At 43.4% G+C, this 21,095-nt stretch overlaps 1 protein-coding gene across 2 annotated transcripts in view; it reads right to left on the minus strand.

The window, feature by feature from the left end:
* Nucleotides 1-10,040: 10,040 nt before the first annotated feature.
* SCG5 (secretogranin V) overlaps nucleotides 10,041-21,095 on the minus strand; it is a 68,732-nt gene continuing 57,677 nt past the window's right edge. For both annotated transcript variants that reach the window (XM_014532959.1, XM_014532958.1), the window contains 2 exons: nucleotides 14,867-14,920; nucleotides 10,041-10,615 (listed from right to left, as the gene is read on the minus strand). In XM_014532959.1, the coding sequence (XP_014388445.1) occupies nucleotides 10,520-10,615; nucleotides 14,867-14,920 (150 nt within the window). In that variant the 3' untranslated portion in view covers nucleotides 10,041-10,519. The remainder of the gene's footprint in view (nucleotides 10,616-14,866; nucleotides 14,921-21,095) is intronic.

Genomic DNA, 21,095 nt, shown 5'->3' on the forward strand with positions numbered 1-21,095 from the left:
TTATGATGTGAGGCAGGAGGCACACTCCGTGTGAGAGCGTCTGATCACATACTTCACTGAGGAATGCGATGGTTTTGCTTGTTGTGTGCCCAGTGGATCTGAGCATATTAACCAATATAGGGTTAGCTGCTGGCAGTGTTTTGCATTGAACGCATCCATTTGCAAAAACAGAAGAAATACTGCACTCACATTTTCAATCCTCTTTATTAAAAAAATACTGCAATGTGGTTTGAGTTGTGAATCTATTGAGGACATCTTTGATGCATCAACAGTCAAGGCATATGTAAAAAGTGACTTGGAATAGTTCTCATGGGCTGTTGGCCGGGTGGAAAATAGCATGCTGGGCATCTCTTCATTCTCTTTCTGGCTCTTCCATTGACCCCTTTCACTTTCTAAGTTCATCTGCTTTTACAATAAAAATAAATTCCTCTCTCATATGCCAGCCTCTCAGAGTTTTCTGGGGCATGATAAACTAATTGCAAGTAATCTGATTTTTTAAAAAATAACTGGTGCCATCTAAACACGATGCATTATCCCCCCCCCCGAGACACTCTACATAGCAGCAGTCAACCAGGAAGCTCCCAAAAGCTGTGGAGGAGAAATAAGCTTAGAACCCAATCCCCAAATCAACAACGACAACAAAAAAAGAGCCAAAGTTTAGAGAAAAAGAAAATACCTTCATTACTGTTTTCATCCAGACCGTTTTCCCTCTAGAGCAGTGGTTCTCAACCTTGGCTGCACATTAGAATCACCTGGGAATCTTTTTAAAATCCTGATTTCTGGGCCTCACCCGAGGATTTTAATAAGATTTCCAGGTGATTCTAATGTGCAGCCAAGGTTGAGAACCACTGCTCTAGAGCAAGCATGTCAAACTCGCGGAGCCCGCTGGCCTCATGCCTCGTTTATTTGGCCCGTGTTAGCCTTTGAGTTTGACATGCTCACTTTAGAGGAAAAACAGTTCCCATGTCAGTACTGATGAGAAAGCTTGAGTTTGATGTACATCTTTGCTGTAATCACTCACTATCTTTAGAACACACTTTCTTATATTATCAAACAGGAAATTTGTTAAAAAAAAAAAAGTCACCTTTAAAATTCTACAGTCTATCATTTGGCCACACTCTCTTCTGTGGAGCTATTATAAAATAGTGAGTGGATGGCTAAACTGAGATCAGAACAATGGGCTCTACTTTTACCCTCGCCAGAGCATTCACCTTACCTGTGCTTTGGCTACTTCTATATAGAAAATATCAATTCCCTGATCATATACTTTTGACAAAATGGAGGAGGCAAATATTATCTGGACTCCTTTCACTTGTAAGAATAATCGTTTCTGAATTCTGGCTTAAAGAGCATATCCTATATAATAAAAGCCCAGTAACGGAAAGGTGGAACGACCAGTTGCTATGATGCACACTGACCACCAGGGGGAAGACACTCAATGCAGGAGCTGCCCCCTAGTGGTCAGTGCACTCCCACAGTGGGAGTGCCACTCAGCTGACCAGGATGAGCGGTGCTCCCACAGTGGGCTGATCCCCCAGGCCACGCCCCCACCACCAGTGCACGAATCTCGTGCTCCAGATCTCTAGTCTATTAATAATCATAGACGCTCCAGGTTGCAAAGGGCCGGCCACAAGGAGGTCGGGTCGGCATGCCGCCATTAACCCTCCCAGTCGCAGACTTGGAATGAGAGCAGCCTAGAAGATGAACTCTTCAGAAGAAAGCATACATTCTGAAAAAAATAACCAGGCCCTTTTATTACATGGATGGCATGGCCCAGCAGCCTTACCCAAGTTTCTGGTATCAGAATTCTGTCTAGAATCCATTCTCTGTTCCTGGGGCAGCATTCAGAAATGGAAATCTGTATTTCCATGTTCAGTTGTGCCCAATGAATATTCAAGCTTCCTCATTCTCCAACCCCCTTTGCCCACTACACCTAACTGAAGACCTAAATTCCCTGTGTATTATAATCCAGCAAAATTCCGGCACCACCGTGGCTATGGGGGAAAATGAGAACCAAGAGGACTCAAACTGAGCTTCAGCAGGTACAACACAATGGATTTCACAGGATTCATGTGAAAGCAGGGGTAGCCCTCATGAGGTTGAAGATGCTCCCCAGAGAAAGTGTATGAAGAAGAAGTGGGAGAGAGGGACAGCTCCCCCGCAGGGGAATGTTTCTTCTGCTACCTGGTTGGCTCAGTCTAATGAAGTCAATGAAGCCATCCAGTATGATGTGAGCTGGTGGTAGGATCCAGAGCTAGAGAAGTCCCCTGAGCAAATGCCCTCAGTAAATGAAGAGTCATCACCAGACCACACAACAAAGCGATCAAGGAAAAAGTCCAGGAACTGGAAGTTAAACCAAACCGGGGGTGTATTCTGAAATTGAAAGACGGTGTATTTGAACAAAAATGTTACCTTCCCGACAATTCAGACAACTGTGAGTTGGCAGATGAAGCATGTGAGGTAGACTGGCTCTGTGAAGAAGTTAGAGTTCTAAAGAAAGGTTTTATCGTGAGGCATGCAGGGCAACCTGGTTGTCAGTGAGCTCTTTGTATCCCAGACTTGTCTGGCCCAGCAGCAGTAAGATCAACAACAATAAGTATGGTGAATATGAGAACATCCCTCTGATTAGCCTGTTGATGAGAAAGCAGGACTTTGAAATCATTTATGACCACCCAGGAGGGACTGGAGTCCATGACATTGTCTGAAGAATCATTGGAATGGAATGAAACAAATTACTGAGTTCCAGCTACAAAGAAGAGCTAAATGTTGCACCATCATGATGGGCTAGATTCTAGCCGCTAGAACATGTGATGTCTTGATTTGAACTAATAAAGCTGTTATACCAACAAAGAAGACTGTGGAATGAATTATAAGTTGTAAAAGTAAATAAATTGAACTGCAAAAAAAAAAGGTAGTTAACATTGAAGATCTTATCATAAGTTAACACTTTGGTAAATACTTTCAATGTTGGATATGGTCAACTGGCACACATTATCTATTCCCATCACTTTCTGTGTGCCTTCTTGTATTGAAGAGGCTGGAAAGCTAAAAATTACATTAGCTGACTCTCTGGAAGCTGGAAACTAGGATTCTGGAAACAAAATAGAACACCAAATAGTGCACTCCCACAAGATTCTGAAGGTGGAAGAGAAAAGAGAAGAATTTTTTCTGCTGCAGTTTTGCCTGTGAAAGGCAGTAGCTGTAGGCACTCAGCATGTCTGTGTCAAAATGATGGCTTTGTGAGTGTCATGCATCAGTCCTAGCCGTGTGGTGGTGGCAGTGGCACCCACTTCCTGACCTCTGGATCCCAGCTATGAACTGATTAAGTCTAGCTATGGGACCCCACCTCCTGCTCCTCCACATCTTCAAATAATTTAATGAGCACCCAATTCCTTATTTTATATCACTTTCATCTAAAAATATCCAGAGTAAAGAACTTGTTTCTTGCACTGTAACCTGGCTAATTGTGACTTAGGCATTAAAGGTTTAATACAAGTGCTGTATTTCAGGGAATTTATTCTCATACCAATTTGATAAAGTAGATATTACCTTTCTCATTTGTCAAATGAAAGAACTAAAATTCCGTGAAATGAAATAATTTGGTCCCATAGCTTGTAAGTAGCAGCACTCAAGGTCAAATGCAAATCTAATTAGAAATTTTGTGCCTATCTGGTCCCTGCTGAACTGTGATGGTACAGGATTAAATACATAATAATTGTGCACAAATTGCTGAAAATTTGTTTATTTATTTTGCTATAAACTACATGAGGGAAGTCTGTATCTTGTGCATCTTTGTATAAGACTCCCATAGCATGCCTCAGAATTTGGCATTTAAAAATAGTTCTGTGATAAATTATTTCTGAAATAAAAAATGAATAATATTGTGATGAGTCCTAGCAAGGAAAGTGACTCCAGCAGATGAAAATTCATATGATGGCCTACTTGGGGATGAAACACTATAGCTGCTATTGGGTTTTATTAAGATGTTTCTCACTCTTCATGATTCTGTGTCTGCAATAACAAATATATTTTACAAAGAAATTCCAAATATTTTTGTTTCCTGTGAATATATTTTTGGTTTATGTTGAGAGAAATGGCTTATTGTTTGATGAAATTAATTTAATCAAACAATAGAACCTTCAGTCTATGAGGATGGCCTTTTGAGTCTGTCTCATCCCATCCTGTAGCAGCTTTTTTCTAAAACAGTCTTTCTTCACAAATCACAAGTTAATGTTTCTAAACCCAAATTCAAGGACACATTTCTTTTAGAATCTTTGCAAACGCCTTGCCTTTGCTTACAGACTTCAGGAGCCAAGCTGTAACACCCATGATTCTCTTGCTAGTTTTCTCCATCCTTTCTTCTGTGCCCATTAGCAATCAAATTTTTTTCACTAGCCCTAACCTACTTGGCTCAGTGGAGAGAGTGTCAGCTTTCAGACTGAAATGTTCTGGGTTTGATTCCGATGAAGGGCATGTACCTCGGTTGCAGGCTGAATCCTGGCCTTGGTCGGGGCTCGTGCTGAAGGCAATCAATTGATGTGTTTCTCTCACATCCATGTTCCTCTCTCTCTGTCTCTCCCCCTCCACTCTCTCTAAAAATCAATAGAAAAATATCCTTGGGTACTTTTAACCAAAAAAAAATATTTTTTTTACTAAGTAGTTACAATAATTTTTAGTGGCCCCTGCCTTCTCACAGAGCTGGTGGCCACCAAATCTGCTATATTACACACATTTTCTTTTAATTGCCAAACCCATGTGTATTTAGGAGGAAATCTGATCCATATGTTTCTGATTCATCTACAATGAACTCACCAAACTGGGGAGAGCAGCCTGAAAGTTACAAAGTCTTGGTAGAGTCTCTTTTTCCTTTAGAAGCAGGTTGTGGAGAGCAAGTACCAGAATACTGCTGTGCTCCGGCTGCTGGTAAAAGCCAGTCCCCAGGCTACCTTTTCAAGAAGTTAGCCTCTTTACATAGGTCTCCCTTTCAATGGATCTCGTGAATAATGAGCCTGAGCAAGCTTCCCGTTGATTGGCCAATGTTTGCCAAGGTCTCTCTGTTCTAATTCCCAGGCTGTTGCCATAGCACTTGATGTAGCTAAAGCCTGGCATATGCCCTGTGTGCCACCCACATACCGACTGGATAGTCCTATGGTCAGAGGAGTGCTGGCAGATGAAAGCCCATGGCCTAACCCAATGAGGAGTCTTCCCACAGATCTGCCCTCAGGGTAAGTAGAACCACTGCGTGGTTTAGTCTATTTCCCTAATAAATAGGTCATGTGGAGCCATCCTTGGAGTGCAGCAAATTGAAGAATTTGGCTGGAACTATGTGCCTTGACACTTCCTGAACTGCCAACATTCAGGCAGTGCCTCAGGGAAAACGGGAGGAAGAGAGTTTTACTGGCTAGTTATAAAAGGACCTGGGTATCATATACACAACTTCAAGTCAATCTGTGAACCCTACCAACATAAGAAATAATACCACCCTTTCTTCTTTACACATGGTCTAAGATGATGAGTCTTTCCTGGCCTCTTAAAACGTTCCATAATGTTCATTCATTCAGCAAGCAGTTAATTGCCTTTGTCAGACCCTAGGCAAGGTACCAGGATAGAAAGAGAAATGAGACACAGTCCATGGCCTGGAGCAATAACCCAGTAGAGCCAGGGAGACACATAAGTGAATACGCTTCGGGTACAGGGTTATCAATTGTGGAGATCAAGAGAGTTAAGTTCAAGTCCCAACTCTGCCACTTACTAGTTGTGGAGTCTTGGTTAAGTCAGGTAACCTCTCAGCCTCAGTGGCTTTATCTAGTACGGAGCGAGGATTAAATGAACCAGGTCTATAGAACCTGTTCTACACACATAGTAACTCTTATTATTATGCCCTGTTCCAGGGACTGTATGGAAGTGTATTTGAGGTCCCACAGGAACACAGAGGAGGGTAATAAGAGAATCAGGGATACCTAATTTGGGGGAAAGAGTGACCTCTGACTGAACTGCATTGCTAGGTGAAAGTTGCTAAGAAGAATATCTACCCAATATGTTGGAGTTCTTTTCCTCCTGGAATTAACCTTAACTACTCCGACATAATGAGATGGAGATTGTACACGCACCCAGCACTGAGACCACCTAGCTTTATAAGTAGCTCTCAGGACTCACAGGACCTGGAATGTCTATGTGCCCTAAAATATCTGCATTTCTCATTTCCTTGCCCCCTCCTCCAATTCTTTTTTTTTAATTGCATAGAATTCTTATTCCTGTTATTTTATTTTAATTGATTTTAGAGAGGAAGGGAGGAGAGAGAGATAGAAACATCAATGATGAGAGAGAATCATTGGCTGCCTCCTGCACACCCCCTATTGGGGATCAAGCCCACAACCCAGGCATGTGTCCTTGACTGGAATCAAACCTGGGACCCCTTCAGTCCCCAGGCTGACACTCTATCCACTGAGCCAAACTGGCTAAGGCTCCTCCTCCTATTCTTTCTCTTCCAGATTATGAACTTGAACAGCCTTTGGCCTGGTCTGCACACTGTCACCAGGGACCTGTCTAAAATATGAACTGGATAATCGCCCTTCCTATATGAAATGCTCTTGGGATTTCCCAGCCTTCAGGATAAAATCCACATACTTTCGTGTGGCCCACTCGGCCCTGGCTCTTCTTGGCATGATTTCTGCCTTCTTTGCTGGATTTACCTCTTAGTTTTCCAATACATGTTTCCCTCTTGTTAAAACCATCACCAGACTGGGCACTTCCATGTCCTGCTCGCTCGCTCTCTCTCCTCTCTCTCTCTCTCTCCATAGTTTTGTACATGGATTCCTTTGCTTGAAACATTCTGCCTTCCATTCTTCCTCCTGAGTTTGAAAAACTTTTTAAGCCTCAGCTTGGGTGTGACCTTCTGGCTCCCTTTCCTGACCCACCCACCCTGGGTTAGCTGCTGAGTCCTCACTACACCTGCCCAGATTCTGCCATGACTCCTGTCTCCCTGTCAGCCTCTCTGTACTTTGGGCTCCTTGGACTCATAAATCATTTGTCTCCCCACCTGACTCATGCATTGTTTATGAGCGAATCACAGAACCGTAGAGAGAATATTCGCTATCCTCCTACTTGTAGGTGCACAAATGCCCTCTGCAGAGGTTTAACTGGGTGCCCAGTGAAAGGGCTACTTCACCTGCCAGCCTCTTCTGTGTGTGTAGGGGAGAGTGGAAGACCATCTGGAATGAAGACAAAAATGAGTAATGTTCCTGGGAGAAGGGCCACTGGTTATTCTTGATGATCCAAGTACAGCATGGGAAGGTCCTAGTGTCCTCACAAAGGGTCTAACTAGAGCTGGTCTGTTTCTGAGTGGTGCTTGGAGAGAGGGCAGGGGAGAGGGGAGGAGGCACGTGTTAGAGCAGCTCCACAGGACCCTGGAGCTGGCTCATACTCTAGAAAGCAGCTCTAACTGGGAAGTAAGCAAGTTTTAACTTCATAGCCCAATTCTGGAGCCCATGTCAGCTGTTTTGGAGCCTGAGTCTGGCCCCCCGCTAGGTAAGTGTCTAGGCTTTAGACAAGAAAAAGCTTCACCAACAAGACTGTGTGGTAGCAAGGGATGTCAAAGGTGGCTGCCCAGGCCCCAGTGATCCCAGCCCACCCTACCCCCAATTCAGACTGATGAAGTCCCCTGGGGGCCTTTGATAATTGTTTACAGGGCCCCTAAGTAAGAAGATTCTGGACCATCTGCCAGGTATGTGCTTGAATGATGATTGAAAACATGAACATTTATGGAGAGTTCATGTTGATTCACAGCAATGAGGAGCCCAGTAGCCCACCAGGAGCCCCTTGCAGTTTGATGCTCTGATGGGTAGTCTTTTCCCCTTAAGTAGATGTTCACTGACTCCCAGCACTGTCACTAGAAAAGGGCTCCAGGTGAGGTTTAGCTAAGCAGGATGCAGTTCTTAGTGTCAGAGGAAGGGCAGTACCTATTTTGTTTTGTTTTGCTTTGCTTTAATTTTGCAGTGATGAGATCATTAGAGTCCAGAAATGGGGGCTTTCACAGATGTGGAATTAACCAGGCTCTGAACCAGAGCTGCTACAGCATCCAATCCAACCCCACGCAACATCCTAGGCCCTCATCATCTTCATTTCCCATTCCATCCGCCTCCTCTGAAACGTGGGTGTGGGCTTTCTGAGCCCTCATGCACCTGTGCCAAGGCAGGGACACCTTAAGATCACCTGTGAGTCTGTGGCAGGTACAGAGAATTTCAAACAGGAGGAATTTAATATAAAATATTGGTTACACATGTGATGAAGGAGGCTACAGGGGCTAGTGAAATAACACAGAGAGGACAATATGACAGGAGCCACGGCTTCCTTGGGCTGTAGGGACCAGGAGGGAGGCAGCATGACTAGAGCCTGGAGCCTGGAGCCAGGCTCACCTGACAGAGACAGGAGCCTCAGAGATGCGGCTCCTGGGAATTACCTTGCTTTCTCCCATTCACTCACCTTCCACTCTGCCCTCGGTGACCTCACACTAAACTCAGCTGAGGAGTCAGCTGACATGGGAGCCGGGGAAACCCATTCTGCTGTTCAGAGACCAGGGCAGGGCAGGAGCACGTCTGACCTCACCTCCTCCTGCTTCACCTCCACTCTTTTCCTCATGGTCACTAAACATCTTCCTTTAGCCACTTTTCCTTCCTTCTCTCTAATCTTAGCGAAAGAGATGTCGTTGGTTTGCCTGAGAGCTGGAACTGGCATGAGATGTAACTGAAATACCTACAAAACCCAGAACACATAGGGTAGACCCTTGCAGCCCTCCGCATCTCCAGTGAGGGAACTTGAACTGTCTTTGAAAGCAGGTGGCGAGGGTGCTTCAAGCTGTGGGCGGTGGAGAAACTGCTTGCAGAAACTCTTGGAAAAATGCCTCCTGCTATGAAAAAGCTGCCAATACCTTTCTTGATTTTTATAAGCCCCAATAACAGACTCACATGGTAACTAAATACGGTCAAGCTATTTCTATTAGACAAGGCCCTGACATAAATGTGCACTTATTAAAATTAAATCAAGGATGATCTTTCTCGCTGAGTGCTTCCTCCCTTTTATAGACAAAGAAATTGAGGCCAATGCTACCAAAGCCTGAAATTGTTGTCTGCTTCAGAGTGAGGAGCTGTAAAAGGCACAGGAACCATCTCCCCCGTGAACTGATCCCTGCCAGCCATCCACTGAATTGCTTTTCTGACCTGGGAGAGTTCGGCTGGAAGGAAAGTGCACACCTCTTCACAAACAGGCAGCACAGAACTCCAGCACCACAGTGGAGTTGGCCAACGTCCTCAGTGCCCCTGGAGACACGTCGAGACCAAGATGGTATGATCTGCTGCCCGAGGGTCTCAGCAGTGTCAGATTGGGCCGCTGATGCACCCCCAGAGCCCAGCCCTGTGCCTGGCACATGACAGAAACCCATTATTTACTTAATAAACAAAAATAACTCAAAATCAGAAGACCTTAGTCATTAGGTACTGTCTGTGCCACTTTCAGCTTTCCGTGGAAGCTCTGAGTCTCAGTCCCACCATCTGTAAAATGGGGATAATAATGCAGCCCCATTTGCCTCACAGTATTATTGTTAAGATCAGATACATTCCTATTCATGAGTTTGTCCTAGTAAGCAAAGACATTGTTTTCATAATGGTCTAAATGAAAAAAACAACAACCTTCCTATGCCAATGCTTGCACACAACGCACATTTATTAAGATGCAGCCAAGTGAGATGTGTCAGGCCCTCCTCCGAGTACAGCCTTCTCTATTGGTGTGTAACAACGCCCACGGGCTGGGTGAGCGACATCATCAAAACCAAATGCCAGCTTTTTACAGACTGGGCCCAAACAGTGCAGCCAAAGCAGCATTCCAAACGGCAAGAAATCTGACACTCCATTCACAGTCCTGCTTTTCATTGTTATTGACATACACACTTTCATTTTAATGCTCATTTCAGATCCTCATAAATAAAATTTAAAAAGCTCCATTGTTTTCATAATGGTCTAAATGAAAAAACAACAACCTTCCTATGCCAATACTTGCACACAACGCACATTTATTAAGATGCAGCCAACTGAGATGTGTCAGGCCCTCCTCCGAGTACAACCTTCTCTATTGGTGTGTAACAACGTCCATGGGCTGGGTGAGCGACATCATCAAAACCAAATGCCAGCTTTTTACAGACTGGGCCCAAACAGTGCAGCCAAAGCAGCATTCCAAACGGCAAGAAATCTGACACTCCATTCACAGTCCTGCTTTTCATTGTTATTGACATACACACTTTCATTTTAATGCTCATTTCAGATCCTCATAAATAAAATTTAAAAAGCTTGTATTTAGCAGAAAACGGGGCTATCAGTGAAAGACAATGCAATAGCAAGGTAAAGCTGCTTTCCATCCACACTGGACTAAATTATAAGCATTTCGCCGTTCACGGGGGCTCTAATAACAGGTGCACATAAGCAATACCAAGGCCTGACGGCTGGTGTGGGTTCCCCCCAGCATCTTCACTTTACTCTGGGTCCTTATCTTCATCTGAAAAATGGGGGACCGATTTCTTTGCAACAACGTTGTCCAGTCTCTGTCCTTGTAGATATGGGTTGACACTCTGAAAAAAAAAAATATAGATAGATATATATGGCTTGGTATTATACCTGAACATCGATACAGACACCTCACAAAATAGGTGGATGAGATCATTTCTGGTCTATTGGGTTAACTATAAGGTAACAAATAATTACTCCAGTGAACTAACCCACATCTCAGTGGGAGGAGAAACGTTGTCTGACAGATGTGTCTCATTGTGTCTTTCATGCAGCTATAAAGTCCTTATTGGATGCATTGTGCCCCCCCCCCTCCTTTGCTTGGCACAAAGATTTGGAATTAACCAGCGAATAGGCTCTCACTATTAACTTAGATACACAAGCCCATTATGAAAGAGAATTATTATTCTATGGCCTTAATAGGGGGGAAAGAGAATCTGAAATGCATTAAATCATTAAATTATTTTACAAGACGAAGGTTCTAGATCACCAAGCAGGGCCAAGGTGAAATTCGATTTGCAGACCAGTCACAGATCATCCTATAATGTTGGCTCTTCCATGCCAGCATTCTCCTAAAGAGGATTCAGCAGGGGCTCGGTAATCATTTCCACCTCCCCTCAGTCAAATGGAAAAGCTGAAGAAAAAAGGGAGGAAGTCATGTGGAAGGCTCCATTATTTTTGACTCAAGACTCCATGGTCTGAAATCTCTTTTATCTGTTGGTATTCTGAATGAGTCAAGGTTTTTCCATTCCCTCTCTAATACATATTTTTTTTTGAGGTTTGGATTTGAATTAGTAATTGCAGCTTTACAACATAGCCTTTAGCAAGTAGAAAAAAAATTTCAAAAGTTTTGAAATATTGGTTATTGAAGTCACCTTCCAATAACTGAACAAAAATACAGGAAAGAAGCTGTAGTTGCAGATGATCAACAACCCCGCTGCATATGAAGTCCCCAGGGATGAATGGGCAGAGTGCACAGGTCTGCTGTGACTTTTGAAGGGTGAGCAAACATTCTCTAAAGAGAAGGATTGGGCCCTAACCGGTTTGGCTCAGTGGATAGAGCATCAGCCTGCGGACTGAAAGGTCCCAGGTTCGATTCCGGCCAAGGGCATGTACGTTGGTTGCGGGCACATCCCCAGTAGGAGGTGTGCAAGAGGCAGCTGATTGATGTTTCTAACTCTCTATCCCTCTCTCTTCCTCTCTGTAAAATATCAATAAAATTTTAAAAAAAAGAGAAGGATTGGGACAGAGCTTAGTATTTGTAAATGTCCTTTCCACATTCCAATGGGTAATGAAGCATGCCAGTCCCACTCACCCTGAAGAAATGCATCACAAACCAGCTGAGAATTTAAAAATATGCAATGTCCTCAGAGATCTGAAAAGTGTCATGTCACAAAAGATGCCAGGAAGACATCTTTAAAATATTTAAAATAACTAACATCTTTTCTATAACAAGAAGGTTGTCAGCTAGAATGGCCCTAGCCTATCCCAAAGAATTATATCAAGATCTTTGGAAGGTAGAGCAAATGTGAACTGAAAAAGCATATTCATATCATAAATCTCTTGAGTGATTTTTAGTAATATTTATTCTGAAAATTCTACTACATTAAAAAAGGAAAGTAGATTTTTGTGTTTAATCAACAGTGGAATACAAGGTTGATAGCTCTTTACTAGTAAATAAAACAAATAGTAAACCTCAAATATTAACAAGATACATCTTCAGAGTTAAAAAATTTGCCAAGTCATTTAAAGGTGAATTAACCTTTTACTCATGAAGCAAGTAGGAATTCAATTGAAAATGAGCAAGTATGGAAAGTTTCATAAAACCACCTGGGGCTCCGTTGTAACTTTGAGGAGAATCCTCTTGGTGAGGGAGTTTTATGGGAAATAGTCCTTCAGACCAGACCCAGAACATGGCAAAGATTGGAGGGAAGGGGAAGTAAATTAACGAAGAAGTAAAAGGAGCAATCAGTTGAACTTTGTTGATGAATGTTTAACTATTAGCATTGAATCCTAACTTAAGAGTAATAATAATGATACTTGGTTTTAATTATCCTCTGGAGAACTTAAGACACTTATAGATTTATCTTCAGCTTTGGGTGAGAGACTAGCCAGGTTACAAAGTGAACATTATTCAGTTACACAACTGAAGAACCGTTGGGATTGAATCCCTACTTTCCATGTCCTCTGGAAACCCACAGCAAATACTGAGCTTCATTGGAGAAAGCCTTAATTTTTCCCAAAGGGAAGCCCATAATTTCTATTGATTCATGCATTTGAGGTGGTAGAGTCTTCAGTCAAGATGGGAACACCATCTGAGGCATGATGACAGGGGAGGAGAGTTCTATTTCCCCAACAGTCCTGAGAGGCTCACGGTTTGCGGCATGAGCTTGGGTCTTTGTAGATGCCCGAGAATAGAAAGAACTTGATACCTCTGGGTCACAGCGACCCATATTTTCACAAATTCTAAGCCTTTCCTACAAGGAGGAAGTTGAGGCCAAAGTAAAACCTTTATAATATGTGTCCTAGCCAGAATTCTGATTTTGATAATCCTGGTCTCATCACTGAACCTAAATCGTGACCCACAGTCATTACTCAAGTCAGGGCAGAAGGAATGGTGAGCCAAGAAATAGAGACAATTAAAGCTAAAGGCTAAGTTATTCATTTGGGGCCCATGATTGGTCTTATTTGGAAATGTCCTTGTTGCGCCATGGAGAGATATTCAAGCTATTTTGCTGGTAAATTATGTGTATTCTGAGCTCCTGGAATAGAATTTCTTGATGTTCTCTCAAGCCCACTAACACCCTTCAGACCCTTCCTGCCACCATCTGCCACTGGACACTGTAATTACCTGAGAAAAACCCCTAATAACTCTGTTAACTCTCCCAAAGATCTGTTTCCAGACATCAAAACTGCATCTAGCACAGAAAACTGGCCATGGGATTTCTGTGTTTTGTCAGGTGGCATAGGGGTTTGGGAATCTCTGTTGCAGGGTCCTGAGAATTAATGCTGAATTTAAAAAAAAAAACCCACCTCCCCGCCCCCTAAGTACTCTGACTGGACTCGGCAAACCTCTCAGCACAGCCGCCATGACCACTGTCCAGCGTCCCACATTTCACCAGGATCCCAGCACTTACTATTCTAAATAACCAGTCAGTGGCCTTGGGTACATGGTTTGCTTTGTACATTTTAACAAAGATGGCTACTCTCTGGTAGCACTTAGCTATGTAATACTAGGATTTTAACTCTTTCTCCTGATGATCAGAGAATGGTGGCAGGTGGCCGGGCATTCCTGTGCAGGAAGGTCCCAGTGGATTAGCTGAATGGACAATGACCACTGATTAAATCATGGTGCCATCAAATGAGTGAGAAACCCAGCGCTCCAGTGGATTAGCTGAATGGACAATGATCACTGATTAAATCATGGTGCCGCCAAAACCGGTTTGGCTCAGTGGATGGAGCGTCGGCCTGTGGACTGAGGGGTCCCAGGTTCGATTCCAGTCAAGGGCATGTACCTGGGTTTCGGGCACATCCCCAGTGGGAGATGTGCAGGAGGCAGCTGATCGATGTTTCTCTCTCATTGATGTTTCTGACTCTCTATCTCTCTCCCTTCCTCTCTGTGAAAAATCAATAAAATATATTTAAAAAAAAAATCATGGTGCCATCAAATGAGTGAGAAACCCAGCGCTAATTCAACAGCTTTACACGAGGCAACACCACAGTGGCTCAGTATGACACATCCAGACCAAAGTCCCACCCTGGGCAGCCCTGGGATGGTTGGTAGATTCAGAGGTCAGCAAACCAATATAATCGATCTAGTTGATGTTTACATCAATCTGGGTAGGCCAAGAAAAAAGGCATGTGGGAAGAATGAGGTTTGTTCTTCTCATCTTTTGTCCCCACATTCCTTCAGCATTGTTGCCTGGAGCATGCCTTTCATCACTTTCTTGTCCCTGTCTGGTGCGTTTATGTAATTGATGCAGATATGTGAACAGTCTCCCAGTGGCCTACAGACCCTCTGAGGAAAGACACATCCTCACGTACACCCGGGCAAGAGATGCAACACACGTTTCCTGTGTACAATGGAGCTGATGGAATCACCACAAAACTTGGCTTTGCACTAAAAACCATGTACGAAAGCTTGAGAAAGCCATCCCAGAAACCAAGGCGGACTTTGTGGGCGTGGCCTGGTCACACAGACCACTGTTCTGCCCTCCCAGGACTGCTCCATCCCAACAACTGAAGGTTACAGCTTGTCAAGGCCCCACTCAGAAAGCTCCGGGCATCCCAGCCACCACCAGCCCGCTGTGCATTACCCTCCGCTTTCGTCTCTGTCCTGCCTTCATCTTCTCATACAGGAGCTTCTTGTTCTAGAGTGGGAAGAAGAGACAACAAATACATGGATCAGATTTGGTGAGCCTCTATCTTAAAAGCAACACTTGGTGTGTCCCCTGGATATTTGCATACCATATTTTGGAAACAAAACTAGATGGAAAAAAAGAAACTAGATGAAAGGAAGGTCGCATCAGAAAGCTAGACCACCACGAGGGGGACGCTGGTGGTTGTGCAGCTCTGGGTAAAGGTCTCTGCAACGCCCCGAGGCACCTCCCTGTCATCAACATCCCATAAACGGGAAATACGGCGCTCTCACACCCAAGCGCGTTGGAAACCCATCTCCTCACTGTGAACAGCCTTTGTTCAAAACAAACAATGTTGTGTCACTTTACTTTGGGGCCTAACTCCCTTTTTATGAGCTGTACACATAAACTGTTCTCTAGAGCGGTGCCCGCCCATGAATAACAATCCTCTAGGTAAATAAATGGAACTCCGACTTCTGCAGCCTTTCCTCCCGTGGCTTTAGTCTGTGCACCCAGTCAAGACGATCGGAAAACCATTTGGCCTATAACAATTTTAATAGAGTGAGCCTTTTAAAAACTGCCAAAAAAAACTTCTTGGCAGAAGGAAAGCTATGTTGCGGGGGGCGCGGGGGAGGGGAACGGGATCTGTTACCACAGTTTGTATAAGTGTTTCCACATATTGCTGTATTTCAAACACACAGGGGCTGGAATGAGCTCTAGAATATCGGACACGTGCTCAACAGATTTCCCTTCTGTCGGGATCACAAAAGACAGACACGTAACCTGGAGGCACAAGGGGAGGAGGGAAGCTGGGGGGCTTTACTTGTGGGTTTTGTTTTTTGTTTTTAATCAGAAGGGAACGAAGGTATAAAAAAGGTGATTCATCGTACTCTAAATAAAATACCCTGACATCGATTTTTTTTTTAAGGAGATGACAGAGTTTTGGTAAGGAACAAGTTTATACAGCACTTGTATCCTCGGAACTGTCTGGATAGAAAGAATTTTTTTATGGATTTGGAAATGAAAATGACACATGCCAAGAATGAGCTTCGTAATTTTCATGTTCATTAAAATCTACCTCACCCGCAATTTACAATGTGTATTTCTTGCCCAACCTCAACTATGCAGGGAGGCCGCACCAGGGAGGGAGGGACCCCTGGCTGCCAAAGGCCATCCTGGCCATGGCCTCTGTCTCATGCTCCCTTGGGGACTGATCGGTTTAATATCAGATGCAGTCTTGCCGTTTGCGACAACATGGATGGACCTAGAGGGGATTGTGCTAAAGGAAATAAATCAGGCAAAGAAAGACTAATACCATGTGATTTCACACATATGTGGAATATGAAAAAAAACCAACAAATCATAAGCAAACTCATAGAGGCAAATAGCTGATTGGTGGTGACTAGAGGAAAAGGGGGGTGGAGGGAGGGCAAATGGGTAAAGGGGGTCAGGAGGTCAAATGTATGGTGATGGATGGAAATCAGACTCTTGGTGGTGAGCACACTATAGTGTATATAATATTGAATTATAATGTTATACACCTGAAACTTATATCATGTTATAAACCAATGTTACCTCAACTTAAAATATACATATACATATACACATACACATACACATACATATACACATATACATATATGGTGAAAGGGGGAACATGGTCATTTACTGGAGGAATGAGTAATATCGCTGTGAGGCTATTGACCGGTGTTGCCTTTCTGGGATGTAACAATTCCTGATGCACAGAGAATATCCTGTGCAGAGAAAAAAGGAACCCTCGTGCACTGCTGGTGGGAATGCAGACTGGTGCAGCCACTGTGGAGAACAGTATAGACTTTCCTCAAAAAACTAAAAATGGAACTCCCATTTGACCCAGTGATCCCACTTCTAGGAATATATCCCAAGAAACTAGAAACACCAATCAGGAAGAATATATGCACCCCTATGTTCATAGCAGCACAATTTATAATAGCTAAGATTTGGAAACAGCCTAAGTGCCCATCAGCAGATGAGTGGATTAAAATACAGTGGTACATCTACACAATGGAATACTATGCTGCTGTAAAAAGGAAGGAACTCCTACCATTTGCAACAGCATGGATGGAACTGGAGAGCATTATGCTAAACGAAATAAGCCAGTCAGAGAAAGATAAATATCACATGATCTCACTCATTTGTGGATTATAATGAACAACATAAACTGATGAACAAAAACAGATCCAGAGACAGAGAAGCATTGATCAGGTGCTCAAACCTCAGAGGGAAGGTAGGGTAGGGTGGGGGTGAGGGGGAGAGATTGACCAAAGGACTTGTATGCAGCATATAAGCATAACCAATGGACACAGACACCAGGGGGGTAAGGGCATGAGCAAGGCGGGGGAGGGGGGGGAAGGGCAGGGGATAAGGACACATATGTAATACCTTAATCAATAAAGAAAGGAAAAATAAAATAAAAGAATATCCTGGGAGTTTGTGCCTGAGCTGGGGAAGGGGGCTGGGGGAAAGGAGTGAGGATAGGAATGTCTTCATGTGCACCTCTGTGTTCAGCTGCCTGAGCATGGGAGGTACTGTGCAGGGACCTGAGAGCTGGTACCATCATATAAGACAGCCAATCAGTGTGGAGGAGCTCCACAGTGCCACCAGCAGGGTGGAAGCAGCATCGTTTATTACTCTACTTTAGAAGGTCTTGGGCCAAATTATGCCCATAAGAGCCTTCATTCAAAAGGAAGTGCAAAAGGCTGGCAAGTCTTCCTCTCAAAGACGGTCCCTGTGTTTCCCTGAGGACTAGGGTTAGGGTTAGCAGGATGGTGCTGTCCCACCTCTGCATGGAAGTGCTGGAGCGTGGCGATCAGCCCTGCTTTGTATGGATCCAAGGGCAGGGACTGGCAGGTATTGTGTGGGTAGCAGACTTCTAAGAAGAAACCATCCCCCTTTCCTGACACCCATTCCTTATTGGCGGGTGGGGAGGGGCGAGTGGTGAGCCTGCTTCCCATGTGAGTAGCAAGTTCGAGTTCATAAAGAGGGCTTTCCATTGTGCTATCAAGATTTTGGGCAACTGCCCAGATGTTGGTTTCAAATTCCATTCCTAAATGGAACCAGGGAGGCTTCTTGATGGAATGTCTGTTTCCAGGGGTAGGGCAGGGAAAGCACAAGGATGAATGAATTTGGAATATCTAATTGGGCCAGAAAGTTAGGAAATGCTCAAAAACAATGATGGGACATGTCAGAAGAAAGAAAAAACAGCACACAGAGATTCCCACTGGCTACATCTAGGACAGTCTGTACACCAAAGTAAATAACGAGCATCAAATATTTAATATTGATATTAAATACACACAATTTTAAGTAAATAAACAAAGCAAGGAAAACCCTTGCTTAGACTAGAATGCCAACCAATAAATGCATAAAAATAATAGAGTAAGAAAATTGCCATTAAAATGACCATAGTTTTCACTGATTCTGGTGAGGGTCATCAATGGGTACTAAAATTGTTGGTTAAAAGTTTAATGGAGACAGCATATTTACACAGTCCCAAAGTATCCTTCCGCAGGTCAATTATTAATTTCAAAAGGGAAACTGGTGATTTTACACGGGAGAAAGCTGGCAGACACTACGTTAACCAGGTGAGACTAACGGGCATCACGTGCTTCTTGGCATAAAACACTAAAATAGAAAGGCATAACTCCGGTCTGATCACATGGGAAATGCGACGAACACCAGCTGAAGAACATTCAATTCTTCAGACATTGCTGAGGTTATGAAAGGCAAAGAGGGTCCTGGCCTCTCATTTCTCCCTCGGCTCAGGCTCTGGCCATGATCAGCTGCTTCCGTGCAAGGAAGAGCCCCTGGTTGTCCATGCTGCCAATGAAAAGATGTGATAAGCACTCTGATAGGAAAAATATTTGCTGTCAAGACAACATTTTCCTGAGTAACACTTTGTGATTAATGTGTGAAGAAGGGGAGTGACTGGCATCTATAGCAGCCTGCCTTTGGTCATAGCCACTCAATGTTGTGGGTACACTCACTGTCTGAAAGGCAACCAGTCCTAGATAGGACTTGATAGGATCATGTACAGGACACATTCTGAGCCATGGAAAAGGTAAAGGACTTATCCAATTTTTAAAGAACTCCTGGAGTCAGTTTGGTTCAAATCCCAGCTCTGCCAATCATCAGCTCTGTGGTATTAGGCAGCCTATTCAAATTCCCTAAGCCTGTATTTTCTCATCTGTAAAATGAGAGTAATAGGAATGGGCAGCTTGAATGAGATAATTCAGTAAAATATTTAATATAGTGTCTGGTATATAATATGTGCTCAATAAATATTACTATCTATCTGTGTATTACAAAAGACAATTACCATTCATCTTTGTATTCCAATCACCTAACACAGGCCTGGAAGGCATATGATGTACATTTCATAAATGTGTCTTGATGCATTAACAAAGATAAAAATGCAGGAAACAAGACAGACACTTATATTTATATGTGAATCACTGCTAAAGACCCAGTTCGGCTCCAGCTAATGTCAAAAACAGAGAAACATTATTAGCAAATAAGGAATCAGGTCTTGCATGCAGTTTCATGTAAAAGATAATTATTTTGTTAACTTGAAGGATTGTTGAGCTTAAGACAAGCTTGAGGCCATCATTCTATATATACACTACGAAGGCTTGTAGACCCCAGTTTAGAAAAGCAAGACATACTCAATTCACACTTCCATGTGAAGATCAAACAAACCATATTTTACTGCTAGGTGGTAATGAGAAATTAAATGAGGAAAACTTAAGTTTAAACAAACACATAATTATAGCTGATAAAAGGTTTATAAACATTGCTCCTTGGTCATTGATCTGTAATAGTACTTCCCTTTTCATTTAGTACTAACTTGTTTGTTTGAGCTCCAATGCACACAAAGACTAGGAATGACTGAGAAAACAAATTGGTATTTAGAGAAGGATGCAAAGAGGATGAAGGGTGGTGGTTGGCCTCTTACTGGAGCACTGAGAGTGAGTGGAACTTGGTGAGAGAACTCTAAAGGTTTTTAAGAAGAGGCAAGGAAAGTTGGCAAGAGAGAAGTTTCCATTCCTCCCGCTTCCCCAGTTGGGATCTCTGCCCTCAGTCAGACTTCTCTCAGTCTCCCCCTTGCTTCCTTTTTCTCTTTTCCAGCCTGCCAGTTATGCAGGCTACCTTCTCACCTTACACGTCCATGCCGCCCTTTTTAGCAACTTTGACTTCCTCAATGGGTATTGTACAATTGGCCATGAGTCCTCAGTCCTGGATCTTCCTCTACCCTTATCTTCCATCTTTCCTAGTAACTGTACCTGGTGCTCATGGCAGAACCAGAGCATTTTACTGAATGAGGTAATTCAGTAAAATATTAAACATAGTGTCTGAACAATGCTAAGTTGTGTTCATTTTATTTTCATGCAGTTCTTCTCAACCAGAAGACTATAAGCTCTATGAAGACCAATACCATGTCTTGATGACTATTGCATATTGAGCACCTAGCACGGTGCCTGGAATGAAGTAAGCGTAATATCTTCCAATTAATCTTTGTTGAACCTGCCCTGGCTTCTGATTGGCAATACTTTTGCCCATCTCTGTGATTCCCCTGTGATTCTCTGTGATATTCTACTCTCTCCCTCCCTCTCTCTGCTCCCTTCTTTCCTTCCCACCTCTCTCTTTTCTTTCCTCCTTTCTTTTTAATATTCCCTCAGAGGGAAAGTTCATACCATCCACTTCATATAAGCCTGACCTATCTCATCTTTCCTCCTCATGCTACACTAGTATTTATGCCACATACCGATGTTAGTCAGGTTGCCAGCCTCCTTGGAAATGTCTTAGAGTAGTGGTAGGCAAACCGCGGCTCACGAGCCACGTGCGGCTCTTTGGCTCAAGGGGCCAAAGAGCCGCATGTGGCTCGCGAGCCGCGGTTTGCTGAGCCGCAGTTTGCCGACCATTGTTAGAGCCTCATTATGTTGGTGACTTTCACTTGAATTCACTATGATCACAGCCACAGCTTTCAGAGCTGGAATGACTTCCTTTTTTCCTAGCTTTAATACCTCTGCCACCAGAATAAGTTCCTTTATAGAAGCTTTTCATGATTCCAGTCTCCTATTTAAGAACCTATAGATGTTTGCCAATTTAATTCAACATATTCAAACTCTTCTAGTAGGCTTCAGCATGG

This window comes from Myotis brandtii, unplaced genomic scaffold, assembly GCF_000412655.1.
Source record: "Myotis brandtii unplaced genomic scaffold, ASM41265v1 scaffold927, whole genome shotgun sequence".
Taxonomy (NCBI): domain Eukaryota; kingdom Metazoa; phylum Chordata; class Mammalia; order Chiroptera; family Vespertilionidae; genus Myotis; species Myotis brandtii.